The sequence below is a fragment of the Felis catus genome, chromosome D1 (assembly GCF_018350175.1).
Source record: "Felis catus isolate Fca126 chromosome D1, F.catus_Fca126_mat1.0, whole genome shotgun sequence".
NCBI lineage: Eukaryota > Metazoa > Chordata > Mammalia > Carnivora > Felidae > Felis > Felis catus.
This window is the reverse complement of record NC_058377.1, coordinates 106,881,000-106,899,144: the sequence shown is the minus strand read 5'-3', so window position 1 is coordinate 106,899,144 and position 18,145 is coordinate 106,881,000. Positions and strand designations below refer to the sequence as shown.

Below are 18,145 nucleotides of genomic sequence, written 5' to 3'. Positions count from 1 at the left end.
CAGTTCAGGTCATGATCACAGAGTATGGGATCAAGCCCTGCATCAGGCTCTGTGCTGAGTGTGGGGCCTCCTTGGGATTCTCATTCTCTCTCTCTCTCTCTCTCTCTCTCTCTCTCTCCCTCTGCCCCTCTCCCCTCCTTGTGCTTGTTCTCTCTCTAAAATAAAAAAGTTTTAAAAATTATTAAAAAAAAAAAAGCTTTGTAAATAAATATATGCCTAATGACATCCTTAAATGCAGCAACTGCCCTAGGGCCAACCTATAGGGAAAGGAGAACCTTGAAACAATTGGAGCATAAAAAAATGTTTTAAGGAGAATATTAATTTTAACAAGTGTTCTGATTTGGGAAATATTTGTAGAAGAAAACCAAATCAAGCAACCATGAAAAAAATTTACCTTTCTCCACTATACAATGTGTTTTTATTCTTGCCATAATTTTGGTGATATAAAATCAGAGACTTAGAAAAAAGGCATTCTATTAAATAATCAATCACAGCAGAAGTAATCACATGCAGTATTTCTAATGTAAATGATTACCTGAGAAGTCCGTCAGAAGTCTTGCTAGGACTTGCTTGTTTACCACTTCAGTCTTACTAAGGCTCGGTATAATATCTACCCTAGTAGTTTCTGTGACAATTGTGGGCTTCTTGGAAATCCCAAGACCAGATCCAGTGTTAACTTCTGTGTGTTCTAGGACATCATACGCTCTCTGGAGCCAAGAGGATTCTGGAGCACATGGGAAAGTGTGCTCGAGTGTTTCTTCAGGAGGAGATTCTACATCACCCTGTACAGAAGCTGACTTCTCAGTCCTCCTTTCACTCAATTCTTTAAGGGCTTTGATTGTGAGCTCTTCCTGTTCTAAGTCAAGAGATGCCACTGGAGTACCTCGGGCAGGGAAAACACCCAGAATCTCACTTCCATTTGTTTCTTTGCTTTGTTCCATGTGTTCGCTTCTTCGGTCTTTAATTTCAGAACCACCTGACTCACTTTCATGCAAGACTTCCACAGCAAGACTTGTTTTAAAGTCCCTAGTCTTCTCTGATGTTGCGTCAAAGGCATTCCCTTCACCTTTACCTATGATTCCTTTCTCTCTGGTTTCTGTAAAGGCTGCTATCAGGTCCTCTGGAGAAGAATCATCTACATCTTCAACATTTTTTTCATGTAATGACGCCAAATAGGCAGAGGGTGTCACATTTAGTGAGAATTCTGTCTCATGAAGAACACCTGGAGATACAGCTGAAGGATGCTTTGGGTTCTCAGTTGCAACATGTTTTGCAGCAGCAGCTTCACTCATACTACCTGACTGCTGCACACCTTCTGACATGATCTTCAGATCACGTACTTGTGAACATGCTGCCTCACCCACTGGACTCCTTCCGGGAACATCAGGCTGAACGTGTGCTGCCTCAGGGTCACTGACTGGCCCTTCAAAGGTTTCACATGTTTTGTTTCCCCTATTGCAATTGAAAGCCTCTTCGATTTCTCTTTCATCTCTTTTTACAATAGCACTTGGAATGGAAACAGGTTTTTCAGCCTGAATTTTTTTACCTTCAAATGAAACACTGGTTGTGATGTCCTCTATTACTGTGTCATCAGACTCACCAGAACTATCAGCTTCTGTCGCTTCTCCTAACACAGCGCTCTGCCAGTTCATTTCATCTTTCAGGTGGCCATCAGGTAAAACCACTTTCACGGTGGCCACTCCAGAACCCCGAGAGACACCTTTGTCAAATGGAGATCCAGGGAACTCTGCAACCGTGTTATCTTGTTTCTGCACATGGCCTCCCACACCTTTGATATTGACTTCCTTTGTGGAATTGAGACAATCCGGTACAGGTTTGTCAATGTTAGCATTTTCTTGTGGGAGGGATTCCTGTGCCCAATCACCTGCTGATTTAGTGATGGGAGTGTTCCCATTAATAGAACGTAGAGGAATTTTCTGGTGAGTGTTAGTTTTAAGATTTACAACTGGGATTTCTGATTTATATTCACTCATGTCAAGTCCTGTGGTTTTTGTGATGTAGTCAGACTTACAGCTCTCTTCTTTTGCTTGGGGAACCAAATCCCAAGTCAGTATTTCATTAGTGAAGTTATGCATATCATTCACACATCTAGACACTTCTTCGAGTGCTGCAGTTGTGTGTGAAAACTGTCTAGTGAGCAATGCAGAGGTTGGGTAACGCCCTGCCTCTTTACTTCTCAGTGGAAATACTTTGTCATTAGACTCTAAAATGTCTGCAGATGTTTCTTTATCAGTGTTCATTGCCCAGCTACCAAACTCATTTGTGCTCTCCTTATATACATCTTTAAATTCTTTGTCAAATGCTTCTTTGTCAATAATTACTTCAAATGGTGACTCAGGGGAATCCTTTTCAATAATACCACCTCCTGAAACTTCAGATGGGGACAAGGAGTATTTACAAATGCCTTCTGCCTTAGACTGCTGGGTCAGTGGTTTCTGGGCTGTCAGCAAAGTGAACTTGTCATCAGCATCCAATTCAGTTTTACCGTCTGTACTTGGTACCTCATTTGGGTTCTTGGACTCTTGATCTTTATTTATTTGCTGTTCCAATAGACTCATTTCCTTTGAGAGAAAAGCAGGACGATCTGGGAAATTGGCCGGAATGAAAGGACGGTTACACTGAACTCCTTCTGCCACAGAATCTGGGGAGTATGCTAGGTCTTTACTGGTCTCTTGAGGCTTTTCCATCTTTTTCACATCTAGGAGAGCCAAGGAGTCTTTTCCTTCTTTGGCTAAAATAGGCTGGCTGCCTGACACTTTGCTTTTTTCTCCGTGTAGTATTGTAAGGTCATTGTTATGCATTTCAGAAGATGAAAAAGAGGAAGTCATAATTTCTGAAGGTGGCTCACCAGAGCAGAGAGAGCTCAATCCCTCTATGGTCAGAATTTGAAAGAAAAAAGTTTGTTTACCAGGCACAATTACACATTAACTACTCAGGCCAAGCAGCATGCTTTTCATTTTTCAAGTTACATATATATATACACACAGGATGTATATATACATATACACATACACACATACAACACGCGTAAATATGTAACAAAACAAGTACCAACAGTAATCCTATAAAACATGCATAAAATTGCCAACAGTCAAACAGAAAAGCTGTATCATGCTACGAATTGCAAATGACAAAATTTCATGACATATTTTTCAGTCTACTTTTTCCATTGTAAACGCAAAGGATAAAGAAGTATAAAAAGATTGGAAAGTCTGGGAAGGTTCCTTCGTTTTTTTGGTAGAGCTACTCAATGTAATCCATATAAAACAACTCACTATTATGAAGCACTGATATGCTCTCATCTGTAAGCTGCATATTTCAGTACACACAGCTTCTACAAATCCACTGTTACAGTCCAACAATTTGAGATGGAAAAAAAAAAAAGCGACTACAGTTCTTTTGATTCTCAGGAGACATAACAGATTCCTCCCAGGTCTAAGAATCAGACTAGAATTATTGTATTCTATCCTAGGGAAGATTGGCCTCAGGTACAGATGGCCTCCTTAAAAAAAAAATTTTTTTTAATGTTTATTTACTGTTGAGAGAGAGACCGAGAGAGACAGAGAGACAGAGAGAGAGACAGGGAGAACGTGAGCGGGGGAGGGACAGAGAGAGGGAGACTACAGAATCTGAAGCAGGCTCTAGGTTCTGAGCTATCAGCACACAGCCCTATGCGGGACTCAAACTCACAAACTGTGATCGTGACCTGAGCCTAAGTTGGACAATTAACTGACTGAGCACCCAAGAGCCCCAGATGGCCTCATTCATTTTAAACTAAAGAGTATGAAAAGGATGGCTGACTTCAAAATCTCTTGCATCAACTTGCCAATTTAACCAACACTGAACTGTGTGAATCAGTGAGGTTTGTCTTTTGGTTAGGAAGAATTAACTCCAGATATCCTTTTAAAACAGAAAATATCCTTCTGAAAGTAATACATTAAGTCTTATCAGTTCTTAATACCACAGTAGCCAGTGATTTATCACATTGTTTTCCAACTTTCCAATCTAGGAAGTTTTTACTTGAGAAAAGATCAAAACAACGATCCCAAGGGCAGGTGCTGTCTTTCATGCATGTTGTTACCTCTGCAGCTGGAACAAAAGTAGGTCTTAAATAAATAGTTCCAAATGAGTGAATCAAAGATTCAGTTTGGTCAGATGAGAGCTAAGTAGGTCCAGGACAGCAACACCTTGAGTGTGAATGAGTAATTGTGAAGATGTGAAAAAGAAAAACCTTTGGGATTACTTTTATTCAGCTTGTATTTTTTTTTTCATGTGAGGAGCTGAATACTTGACGAAAGCAAAATTGTAACTTTATTCAAAATATAAGATTGAAAAGAAAATTAAATATTTTACTGCAATAAATAAAATTCCACTATTATAAAAATGTTTCCAAATGCCAGATGATAAAGTTCCTCCACATCAATGCATCACTGAAATTTCATGTAATAGGATCTGACCTTTTAAAATAGTTTAACTGGAATCTGGGTATTGAGGAAAAAGTCTTTGTAAACTGAGGAATAATAAAGTTTGGTGGTACAGACTGTACTAGTGAGAGAGAAAATATTTGAAGGTGAATGCACATTTACTTCTAATGTAGTAGACAGAGATGGTTTGCATCTATCATTATACACTATGATATAATATTATATAGTACTCAACAAGACCAAATTAAGGGAACAATATAAATGAAGCTCAGCATTATAGGTTAAAAGGTTCAAAACCTGGGACCTCTGGGTGACTCAGTTGAGCATCTGACTTTGGCTCAGGTCATGATCTCACAGTTGGTTGAGTTCAAGCCCCGTGTTGGGCTCGCTGCTGTCAGCACAGAGCCTGCTTTGGATCCTCTTCCCCCTGCCCCACGCCCCTCCCTGATCACTCTCTCTCAAAAAATTAACATTAAAAAAAAAAAGGTTCAAAACCCTGCAATTTAAAGAACTACATTTTTAATAGTTCATTTATAGGCTACACTTAAATCAGAAACATTCCATGATCTGAGCTATGTATTGTTATTGAACTTACTGGTTACTGTTTCTACCAGTTCAATGCTCAATGGATTAAATCTGGATTAGGTAAAACTGTTTGGGAACCCCTCCCTTCAAACATGAGTGGAACTTTGACATGATCAAAACTGAATCCACCTTACAGGGAGTGCTCAGCTTACATGATTTATAGAGACTGCACTATCAGATTACTCAGACCAACCATCTTATAGACAAAAATGGACAAAAAGAATTAGTAATAATTCCACAAATATTTACTAAGTACCTATCATGTGCCAGACACTGCTTTAACTAGACTAAGAGGCTCCTGGGTGGCTCTGTCAGTTAAGTGTCTGGCTCTTGATGTCAGCTCAGGTCATGATCTCACAGTTCCTGGGATTGAGCCCTGTGTCGTATAGAATGGCTCCAATAGCTTGGAGTCTGCTTGGGATTCTCTCTCCCTCTCCCCCGCTCATGCACGTGCTCTCTCTCAAAAGAAACAAACATTAAAGCAAAAAAAAAAAAAAACAAAAAACAACAACAACAAAAAAAAGAAACTAGATTAAAAGCAGTGAACAAAACAAAAAAATTCTTGCCTTTGTGGTGCTCACAGCACAGAGTGGGAGATAGACAGTAAGCAAAATCAACAAGTAAAATGATGATGTGGTGGTAGTGGGCTTGAAGAAATGAAAAAGAAAGCAACCTACACTGATTGGTAATCAGAGAACGTGCACATTAGTGGGAAAAAGCATGTTGGAACTGTTCTAACATGCTTTGTCAGGACACACACTTGTCAGTTTTCCAAGCCTTGTTTATCTTCTTTGAACTCTTAATATTCTAAAAGTTTCAAGTTAAATATACAATAATCTGAGGTAAAGCTAGACGATTACATTAGAAATCGTTCTCAGAATACCAGCAAGTCCTGCAATAAATAAACTTCCAATATTCTTTAATTAAGACTCATATGATGTCACTCTTATGCACACAAAAATAACTTTAGTTGTGTTCCTAGTAATTCTGTGACTTAATATATGGGGTGGAGAGTGCTTTCTGGGAGGTTAGCCTTGTGGGGGCAAAGAGAGCTCAATGCTGCAGTAATCGCGCAGAGGCTGTGACACAGGCGCTAGCTCTCGGCATCAGCAATCAGGCTTTCCCACACGCAGAAAAGTAAGTTAGACCCTCACCTGTGCTTTAATTATCATGTTTAGAATTTCAGCAAATGAAAAGAAGTTTTTTGGCTAGTTGAAACCCTAACAAACTTGGACACAGCTGACTTGTACCAAGACAATGGAAAAAACTGGGCTGGAAGTAAAGAGTTTATAAAGGCATGAAAAAATTAAACAGAATGAAGACCAGCATCTACTAAGCCTTTTTTCAGAACAGCTCCCATAAGCAAGGACTCTTCCAATTGGTGAGTATGGCACTTAATAGTCACTGGTGTTGCCCAAGCCTGCAAAACAGCAGGAAACGCCAGGGAGTTTGAAGTTTGTTAGTTTTTAAAATACTATATACTATAAAACTGCCGGATAGAATAACTTGGGATCCTCTTACATTTCAGGAAATGTCCACTCCCTTTCCTTTTTCAGAAGATCCAACCCTTCACGTGTATTACAAGACTTACAACATTACTCAAAACCACTGTCTGTCAAAAAAAATTTCCTCATTGTGAACATTTGCTCATTTATTTTCTATTATAGGATTTAACGTGCATATTCATTTTCAAGAGTTCTGATTAGTTAAAAATAAGGGGTTATTAACAAAGGGGTTATACACTTAACAGCTTTGTTAAAAAGGGAATTATGTATGTTAAGTGAAAAATATAAGCCCATGATGATCATGAGAATGTTCCCAAATTTATCCAGTACTGAGTTCTTTGCTTACCCATATCTTCTTAAGCTCTAAATATTTAGAGGTCTCCATTTAAGTGTATTACCTGAAAAAGACTAGGAAATTAAGTTGGCAGTCATAGTCTAAATTTCTAGACCTCTCCCAGACCACAAATTCCTATTAAAAGATGCAAAATCATTTTATCACATTTACTAATCGCATGGTCTTGGCAAGTTGCTTACTCTCATCTAAAAAAACGGGGATACTAAAGCACCTAACTTGAGAACTGCTGTGAAGGTTCAATGAGTTAATATGTGAGAAGAGTTTAGAACACATCCGGCACTTAATAAACCCTTGGTAAACATCCCCTAACACCTCCACATTCTCGAAAAAAATTCTCCTGACATAGAGACTCCACATCATATGCCTTTTTGATCGGGGAGAGTATGTAACACAGAGAAAACTCAGAGTTTTAGACACTTCCCCTCCTACCATTCTCAAATAAAAGGAAGTAATTACTAAGGAGCTTTGATCTATTTCAAAAATCTGAGTGAGGCAACTTCTCAATCAGTTATTACTCAACAAATGCCTGCGGCATTCCAAGAATCATGCTAGGTTCTGTGTAGGTAAAGACATTTAAGACAGCCCAATACAGAAAAAATTTGAAGCCAATGTTGAAAGAAAACAGAACTTTTCCCATTTTACCACCATCAAGGTCAAAGTATATTTTAGTTCAATGTGCAACTAGCTGAACAGTACAACAACCTGGCCCAAAAACACGGTTTGACACCATCTTTGGCAATCGCTTTCAAATTTTAGAACTGCTAGTACTTCATGTGTGATCTCGGACTTGCTGACTCAGCATTTCCTGAGATGGATACAATCTGCATTACAAGTGTCCTAGGTAATGAACCTGGTTTGAAACCCACGGCCTGCCTGCACTTTACAACTCCCATCCTGTAAAAATCCCACAGGAGATGAGCCTGACACTTCTCTCTCACTCTTGCCCCTGGATGGTCCTTGTCCAGAAGCACAGCTTACACGTCAGTGGGGGCAAGGGTGGTCCTTTGTGCCTGCTTTAAATGCTTCTACCTACTAATTTCAAAGTATAGGAACTCGAAATTTTGGCTGAATAAGGCAAAAGCTCCATTTGACTAGAGACTTTGGTGTGGGAGTTCTGGAAGAAGTTCCTCTCTCCTATGCCTACAGTATTTTACCTCACAGAACAAGGAGGGGAGTTAAAAATGGCAGAATGAAAAATCAACTTCCAAGTAAGCACTGTGTTCACACCAAGTAAATGCACTGGAATTGAAAAAGGCCCTTCGTGTGTTGTTTATCCTTCAAAACAGCTCCTCTTTACTTTTATTCCCCAAACTGCCTTTTCAAAAAAGATTTCGTATTTGTATTTAGGTGTTGGTAACTTAACTACTGAAAACATTGTGACCTAGGAAACAAGTAAACAATAATGTCATCAGAGTTCTTCCTAAAAAGAGTGAATAGCTTAGAATCATTATAGTTACTGTCTGGTTACTCCCCCCACCCCCTCGTCCTCACTAAGGAAATTTATTACTTTTAATTAAAAGGATAGCTGGAACATGGAAAACTATACACATCAGTGAAGAAATACTATGCATATTCATACAAAGGAGGCTTGAAATATTCAGGTATAGGTTTTCCTACACTTGAATTTTCTCATGTTCACAAAACAGGAAAAGACAAATTCTCGTGCAAAACAGTATCAGCAACTTTCAGCCACAGCATCAAAATAGGAAGTTAGCCAGCAGACACTTTGCAGCCAAGCTAGATCCTAAACAAAAAGTCTCTTTTGTACAAAGAAAAATGTTTTGGTTTTGTTAAAAAAAAGGCTGTAACTGGCAAATTTCTTCCCTCAACACTTGCCCCAAAGTTCAGTGTTTAACTTCCTATTCCAGATGCCTACTGCATTACTCAAATTGAATGCAAATGTTCATTACTGCAAATGTGCTCCCAGCTCTCCAGGGTAGGTGGTTCCTCTCTTTCCCATCTTATTTTCACCTACTTTTCTTCCATGTTTTCTAAAGAAAACCAGAGTATTTTCCAGCCTCCACTCTTATCAAAGGTTTCAAAAGTAGAAACCAAATTGCAGTTTGATTTTGTGCTGACGGAGGGAGCACATATCCCCAATGATACTAAATTATATCACTAACAGGGTAATATGGTTCAAATAGTAATTTCTGCCTCTTCCCCTGCTCTCATGACTGTAACATCAACCTGAAAATGACACCTCTAAAAAATATCCGCAAACCCTAAACTGCGACTAATATACTTTACCAAAGGCAGTGTTTATGGGCATGGACTTTGGAGTTCTCCATCTGTCACTCTGTGATCTTGAGCAAGTTATTGCACCATTTTAAACCCAGTGTTCTCATCTGGTAAAAGAGCTAGTAGGGCCTTTTCCTCCATAAAACTGGCTGTGAGGAGTAAATGAGACGGTTCTCATCAAGTACTGAACAAGGGAAAAGCTCAATAAAAATGAGCCACATCCTACGTCTGTACCTCTGTAGGTACCCTTATTTTACAGTCAGGAAAACACCGTGAAAATGTATTCCCCTATTTTGAAATACTCAGGGATTAGGCTGAAATTAAATTCTGCTTGATGAGAAAAAAGGAATCAATAAGAAACAGACTACAAAGGACGAACTCAGGAGTACAGTTTATTTAAAAAGAAACAGAAGGGCGCCTAGGTGGCTCAGTCAGCTGAGCGTCTGACTCCTGGTTTCGGCTCAGGTCATGATCTCACTGGTTCGTGAGCTCGAGCCCCACATCAGGCTTTGTGCTGACAGTGCAGAGGCTGCTTCAGATTCTATCTCTCCCTCTCTCTCTGCCCCTCCCCCCAAGTAAATAAACTTAAAAAAATAAATAAATAAAAAGAAATGGAGAATTCTATTGTCATTACAAATGTATTTAATAGCTGTCAAAGTTTACTTTGCTAATTTAAATAGCTGTATACTTCAGAGTAGTACAATTTTATAAACATTATATAATTTTATAAATATTATGTAATTTTATTTTCTGTCCTTCCTTTATTCAGTCCAAATTAATGGCAGTTTTTTGTAAATGGGATAGCCCTGAAGGCCAATAATGATAACTATTTTAGGACTGAAGATGTCATTCTTAAATATGAAAACGTCCTACTCAATAACTGCTACATACTGCTTAATATGGTTTAGATACATAAAAGTGAGACACAATTCTCCAAGACTAAATAAATGGTCAAGGGCTATGGAAGCAGAGACAGATTAGTTAGTTGGGTTGATGCCAGTGATGGACTTAAGGTTCCTCTTTTTTTTTTTTTTTTTTAAATGATTTATTTCTTTTGAGAGAGAGATAGAGAGCCATGAGCAGAGGAGGGACAGAGAGAGAGAGAGACAGAGACAGACAGAGACAGACATAGAGACAGAGAATCCAAAGCAGGCTCCAGGCTCTGAGCTGTCAGCACAGAGCCCATTGTGGGGCTCAAACTCACAAAACCATGAGATCATGACCTGAGCTGAAGTTGGACACTTAACCGGCTGAGCCACCCAGGTGCCCCTCAAGGTTCCTGGTGGTAGCAGCAGTCACTCTGAAAGTCCTGCGTTGGGCCAGACTGGTCTCAGCTATTCTCCCCAGGGTTTTTAAGCCAGTTAATCAAGGACATCAACATCCTCTTTCCTCATTTTTATTAAGGCATTCTAGAAGCTACCGTTCTTGGCTATTCTAGAATATACCTAATTACTTGCCAAGGTGTTTCCTCAAACAGCAGGCTGATCTCTAGACTTGACAATGAAGTAGAACGCCAACTGGGTTACTTTTCCATTACGTGGTTTTTGTTGTTGTTGTTGTTTTTTGGTTTGTTTTTGCAAGAGAAAAATGTTAGTTTTAATACAGGTTAGACTGTATTGATGAGAAAAAGGGAATCAATAAGAAGAAGACTACAAAGGACCAACTCAGGAGTACAGTTTATTTAAAAAGAAATGGAGGGGCGCCTGGGTGGCTCAGTCTGCTGAGCCTCCGTTCCTGGGACCTTCAGGGGTACAGCTTTTTAAACTGTTACTCTACTGAGCACCTGGGAGGCTCAGTTGGCTAAGTGTCTGACTCTTGATTTTGTGGGATCAAGCTCTGTGTTGGGCTCTGTGCTGACAGCACAAGTCTGCTTGGGATTCTCTCTCTGCTACTCCCCACCCCCCTCAAAATAAGTAAATAAGCTTAAAAAAAAAACCCAAAACTGCCACTTTATGATACCCTTTTTAACAATAACATTATCCTAAATCTGCACTGGTCAAAATAGCTATAAGCAAGAAGGAAAAATGGCAAATCTATTTTCTTTTACAAACTCACTATGCCACTGAAGTCTACTTAAGCCTTAGTTTTTAATTAACAAAATCCTTTATTTACCTCCATTCTACTTGAATGTATGTGTATTTTTCCTAACAGGACCTAAAATAATTTTTGAAGCTATGACACTTGTCAACATTCCATATGTTAGGGATGTTGTGCTTGGCTTACACTGTTACACTATTTACAATATCAGGATATCAATTATCCCTTTTGAAAAAAGTGACAAAGTTATAAGCATGAAGAATTTATTTTTAAAAGATCTCAAATATTTACAACAGAGAGAATGTAATGATTTGTTCCATTTACACTATGATATTTTTACCAGTTTATCTTCCAGAGTAGAATACACTACTTGCCTAAATTATTAAATTTCTCATAAAGAAAAAAAATTAAAAATATCATTTGGTTGGGCTCCAGATGTTGAGTCTCTTTGTAGATTTCAGTTATTTTCTAGTATTCACAAAATATCTATCTTTTAATATAAATGCTTAATTAAAAAAATTTTGTTTAATGTTTATTTATTTTTGAAAGAAACAGAGACATAATGTGAGTGGGTTGGGGCAGACAGAGAGGGATGCACAGAATCTGAAGCAGGCTCCAGGCTCTGAGCTGTCAGCACAGAACCTGATGCGGGGCTCGAACTCACAGGCTGTGAGATCATGACCTGAGCTAAAGTCGGACGGTCAACCGACTGAGCCACCCAGGCGGCCCATATAAATGCTTAATTTTAGAGGTCATGATTTGACCCCAAGATACCCAAATTCACACAATGAGACACATTACAAAGGGGCTGGGGGGGGGGGATCTAATATTATCAGTCTGAATTAAAAGCAATAAATTATTTACCATGCTTTCTAAGAAGCAGATTAAACCCCTGAAAAAATATACTTGTTCACTTTATCCCATTATATTTTTATTCTTATAAGGTCAAAGTCTTCCTACCAAACCAGCAGTCACACTTTGCATCTACAGATGGGACAATTCCAGCAGGGACAATAATCTGTTTGCACAGGGCTTCTCAGACCTATCTAGTGAGTTTAATTACCTTTTTTTAAAATAAGGGTTTTCCATTGACCTATATTTTAGGTCAAGTACAACCACAGAAATGAAACTGTACTTTATTATCAGTGCAAATGTGCTCTCCCTTGCAGATTCTTGGTAGTGCTACCCCCACATACAGCTATCACACTCCAATTCCCTTCTTCACTGGCTGGGAAATTAAACAAACAAGCAACCCCACAATCCCTAGGAAAACAAGCCTTGCTTTTCAAAAAGTCAACTGACTTGTTCAATGTCCCTAGGCAATTTGGTACGAGCCTAGCTCTTGGGACAAATCTCAGATAAATTCACACTAAAGTACTCTAGCTAGGTTGATGGATTAGCAGTTCAGCGGAAGCACACTTTTATACTGTCTTTCCAAATCTACTACCTCTCTAAACCAGTTACATAACTGCAAATCAGTAAGTTAAATGCATCCTGCAGTGAGTTGTTTTCTGAGCCACAATTCTGTCTGCTCTAAATTCTGTGGCTGAGTTTATAACCTTTAAGAAATACTCAAAACTATACCTAAAGCTTTTGCTCTGTTAAAAGAGTCCACCTACCTAGCCTTAATCTATTAACCTTTATAGGAAATCCAATGCAAACTGCTAAATATGAAGAATTGGTTTACAGATTTTATTTCAAGGGATTTGGGAGCAATAGAAAACTTGTGCCTCATATCCCCAGTTACAGCCTCTTTCTCAACATTTTTCTTTTATAAATGCACACAAAAAAATGACAGACTTGCCTTGTGAGGTCGAAAATAGAGATACAGGCTGAGAGGAAGAGGAAGAAACAAAGGAATCTGAAAGAAAATATACAGCGTGAGAATTTGACAACCTCACACAGGAATTTTAACTTCAACTCTCCTTTTTTTTTTTTTTTTTTTTTGGCCAAGCATCATAATTTCATTGGGTTTGAGCAAGATGGGAAAACTCAAATCTTTACTTCCATTTACTGTTTTCACTCACCTGGCAGCAAAACCTTATTTCATTTTCAAGATACATTTCTAAAAGTTACTTTAATTTTTTGGATCAAATATTCTCACCCTCAGAGAACGAAAAGAGGAACCCCTAGCATTTAAAACAAATATAACCTCAAGAAAGATGATACTCCCCTGCAAGTCTTTTTGGGAAAGAAAAAATAAGAATCTTAGTACTAATTGATATTTCCTTTTAACTATTTTCAACTGCATTTGAAGAGTTAGTCACTAATATGAGCATTTAAAGTTATATACTTGGCAAATATGCAAAGTGGACCCTGATTACATTAAAAAAATCACAAATAATCCACTAGGCAAATAGGACTACATGAGAAACCTTCCACCTTCTAAAATTATACTCCTCTAAATTTGGCAACATTTATCAGAATTTTAAATGCATGTACTATCCCCACCAACCATCAATATTCTTTTGAATTTGGCCAGTTATACTTCTAGGAATAGAACATAAAATACTGTCACAGAGTATAAAAACATGTTTATAAGAATATTTATAAAAGCAGTGGTCATAAATATTAGGAATCAAAATGACCACCAACAGAAAACTAGTTACATCCAAACAATGGAATACTTGCTGCTATGAAAAAGAATAAAGGCACAGCTATGTATATTGATACAGTTGATGAAAAAGCAAAGGGCAGAGATATATACATATGCCCCCGTTTGTTAACTGGCAACAAAGGGGACTAGCAAAAGGGACTTTAAGGTTTGAGGTGGGGGAGATTTGCTTCTAACTACAACCTTTGGCCCTTTAAAAAAAAAACAAACAAACAAACCAAAGCATATAAATTATCTTTTCAGTAAATACAGAAAAAAAATTAATAAAAATAGCATGGGAAAAGCAATCTCCCCCCAAATGCCCCTAAATATACTGGCCTTTACTTGTTACCTCCTTTTTTCCTTGCAATTATAAACATGTTTTTACAAACATTAGAAATAAAATGGGGGAGACTGCTTTAAAGGACTGGGCTATAGCTATATTGTAAGTACTTAGTCAACAAATATGGAGAACATTAACACCAAGACAGTTTAGTGGACAAGTAGCAGTAATTCAGTAACTCAAGACCAGACTTTTAAAATTCATTGCTTTTTAATCATCTTAAGATAAAGCACCACATTTACCACTACAAATGAAAAACTGTTTTCCGTTATTTATTTTTTTTAGTAATCTCTACTCCCAACGCGGGGCTCAAACTCACAACCCTGAGATCAAGAGTTGTACACTCCTCCAACTGAGCCAGCCAGGAACCCCATCTCTCTTCTTTTTAAAGCAAGCATTTCTATAGGTTTCTTTAATGTTTCCAGATGGGTTCATCCCTATATGCATTTACCTTCAACATTAAATCTCCACCAGATGATGAGTTTAAATTTGAATAAGCAAAAACCAAATGCTGAAAAAGCCCAATGCCAAAAATGATCCTATGAATTTGCCCATCCACCTCCACCTAACACCCCCTCCTATGGAAAATTTTAACACACAAATTCTTATGCATCACATCTACTCTGATACAAAACACAGATAACCAGTAACAATTTGCCAAAACAGATCCTGTGAACTTGCCTATCTACCTCTACCTAACATCCCCTCCTAATGGAAAATTTTAACATACAAATTCTTATATATATGACATTCCATTCATATATATACATATATTCATACATATATGAAAAGATATACATGAAAATGTTAACTGGATGGTACTACTCACTGGTTTTTAATTTTCTTTGTATTTTTTTCTTGAATTTTGTTATAGACATACATTTTTCAAGAATTCTAAATTTCTAATTTCTAATTGCCCTCTCCTTACAAGGAACAGGTAAGCAACCTTAGAGGAGAAAAAGGACACCTCAAATGGGATCTCTAACAGGTCTTCCAATAAAATTTTAGTGAATAATCTTTTTAGTCTTCACACCACTAGATTTTTAATCCTCGTAAGACTTTAATCTGCAACTGTCAAAACTACCACACACACACACACACACACACACACATCATGCCACTCTGAAAACAGGTTGTTCCATTTACTGAGTCCTGAATGCTGATAGACACTGAACTAAACACTTCTATGCATATTAAATGAAATCGTTACAAACCTCACTTATGATTTAAAAAAAAAAAAATGAAAACCTGAAGCTTGTGTCAAGAATCAGTATTCAAATCACACTTTTCCTGGAAGTCTGTGCCTTTCTTTTTATATAATTCTATCCACCAGTCAGATTACCTATCTTATATGCTAGTTACCTAAAAATTTACTAGTCAAGTTTATGTTTTAAAACTTCATCAGACCAGTAAAATAAGATCTTGTCCCCTACCTTTTAACCCTTCTCTCCCTAGCAGCATACTGAGTGGGTGAGAAGTGGAAAAACAGGTGCAAAGAGAGCAAAAGGGCACACTAGAGTAGGTTTTCAAATTTGTGTCAAGCCTGTGCCAGATACTGCTGGGGGCAGAGGGAATAGGAAGAGAGGTGCTTTGGACTGTACATGAGACTTCAGTTTTGATTTATTATTGAGGGAAAATAAACCAAATAAATCTCACTGTTTGAATTTTCTAACCCCCATTAAAATATTATTCCAACAAATTATTTATTTTAGTGACAGCTGTCCTTCAACACCAGCAGAATACAAACTATATTTTTACACAGAGAAACAAGGTTCGGTTATTAAGGCATCTTTCAATACATAAGGAAAAGTAGTATTTGAAACTTTATCTAAAACTCATATAATGAAAATTAGAAATCCATCAGCTCTTTCAAACATCTTTCTAACGTTAAAATTAAATATTCTTTTCATTACTTAGTTTTCCTGTTTGCCTATAAAGGTAGGCTCCTCGAAAAGGGTTTCTATTCTTTCTCGTGACCACAATTCCTGATGATAACTCATATCATTTCAGTAGAAATGCTAAATTAAGCCAACTAGTGCTCTCTCTCCTGTCAGAATTCCAGGGATAAGCAGACCAATTTTTTCCCCAAAATTTATTCCATTTTTCCCTTATATTTTTTCTATTACTGCATCACTGAAGAGAAGTAGTGAAAGTGGGCCTCCTTGCCTCTCCCAAAGCAATTCTGATTTCATGATTAAGGGTTTCTTTAAAACAAACTTTTAATTTTAGAATAATTTTAGATTTACAGAAAAGGCCCAAAGGTAGTAGAGTATTGCTTTATATCCAGCGCTCACTTTCTCCCATTGTTAACAAGTTATGTTAATATGGTGGTACATTTGTTACAATTAATGAACACTGATACATTTCATTAATTTTTCCCTAAAGCCCTTTTTCTGTTCCAAAATCCCATCCAGGATACCATATCACATTTTGTCATCAAGTCTCCTTAGTCTCTTTTAGACTATGACAATTTCTCAGACTTTCCTTGCTTTTGACAGTTTTGAGGAAGCATTTGTCAGATACTTTACAGAATGTCCCTCAATTTGGGTTTGTCTCATGTTTAGATGTTCTTCTCATGGTTAGACTGGAGTTTTGGGTTTTGGGGAAGACTACAACTTAGGTGAAGGGTCCTCCTTCTAACATATCAAGGGTATATACTATCTCAATATGACTTATCACCGAAGATGTTAACCTTGATCCCTTGGTTGAGGGAGTTTGCCAGGTTTCTCCAGGTAGTACTTCTCCCCCATCCTTCCATACTGTACTCTCTGGAAGCCAAGTCACTAAGCACTTCCTACTTTAAGTCTTTTATTAGAACACTAAAAGAGTTGGGTTTCTTTGTACATTTATGGAATAAATGTATATATAATCCAAGAGAAGAACAATCAGAACTCTTGTTGCAAAAGAAACATAATTAGAAAGTCTAACAGAAACTAAATGGACTGTGTTAATAGGAAATTCGCTACAAATATTTTAATGACCCAATTTCTAAAACAGCACTACATTTACTTTTAGAAATGTCTTACCCTTCTCCAAATAGTATTCAAGATCAATGTAGTGAATCAAAATCTCATATATTTTTTAGGAATGAGATGGAAATTAGACTTATTTTAACATATTTAAAAATCCTGACACATCAGACTAGCCTACCACTGAGTCCTTATTCGAAATGGAGTCTAACACACCAAAATGTGGCATTCAGGTGGTTACAAAACAGAGACTTTTCTGGATTAAAACCATTAGTGAAAAATACCTCAAGTCCAGACGCAAAGAAGCCAATCTTAAACACAAGATATATTTATTACAGATACAGTTTTATGGGCTTACATAAAAACCCTCTTCTTAGCACCTATGTCAATGTATCAATTTCCACAGGAATAAGTTTTTTGCAAAACTCCTAATTTGATTTTCAAAAACCAAACATTCCTCATCTGTGGTTTATGAACAATTTCACAGCAGTTCATGAACTCTGTGAAAGCTTATGCACTACTTTGTTTATATGCCTGTTTTTCTGGGAATAAAATGTCTCCAACCATTCATTTCATAAATATTTATTAAACACCTATTATAAACCAAGGACTAGTTTTAGTTGCTTAACAAAAATGATTAGTTGCTCATCCAAAAATATCTGAGGGCCTGCTTTACACCAGGTCCTGCTCAGATATTAGAAATAGAGCAGTGAATGGGGCACCTGGGTGGCTCAGTCAGTTAAGCGTCCGACTTCAGCTCAGGTCATGATCTCATGGTCCGTGAGTTCAAGCCCCGTGTCAGGCTCTGGGCTAACAGCTTGGAGCCTGGAGCCCGCTTCGGATTCTGTGTCTCCCTCTCTCTCTGACCCTCCCCCCATTCATGCTCTCTGTCTCAAAAATAAATAAACGTTAAAAAAAAAAAAAAAGAAATAGAGCAGTGAAGAGGCGCCTGGGTGGCTCAGTCGGTTAAGCATCTGACTCTTGATTTTGGCTCAGGTCATGATCTCATGGTTCGTGAGATTGAGCCCTGCATCAGGCACTGTGCTGACAGCGCAGAGCCTGCTTGGGATTCTCT

General features: G+C 37.8%; 1 protein-coding gene across 6 annotated transcripts in view; it reads right to left on the bottom strand.

The window, feature by feature from the left end:
- The window catches only part of RTN3 (reticulon 3), a 59,677-nt gene that overhangs the window by 34,168 nt on the left and 7,364 nt on the right, over positions 1-18,145 (bottom strand). For 2 of the 6 annotated variants that reach the window (XM_045039476.1, XM_019812579.3), the window contains exons 2-3: positions 12,970-13,026; positions 536-2,893 (exon numbers count right to left, since the gene is read on the bottom strand). The exons of 1 other annotated variant lie outside the window; for it this stretch is intronic. In XM_045039476.1, coding sequence (XP_044895411.1) covers positions 536-2,893; positions 12,970-13,026 — 2,415 coding nt within the window. Of the gene's footprint in view, positions 1-535; positions 2,894-6,881; positions 6,901-12,969; positions 13,027-18,145 lie in introns of those variants that run through there. 3 more of the 6 variants (XM_011287051.3, XM_019812580.3, XM_019812581.3) reach the window with 3 other exon arrangements.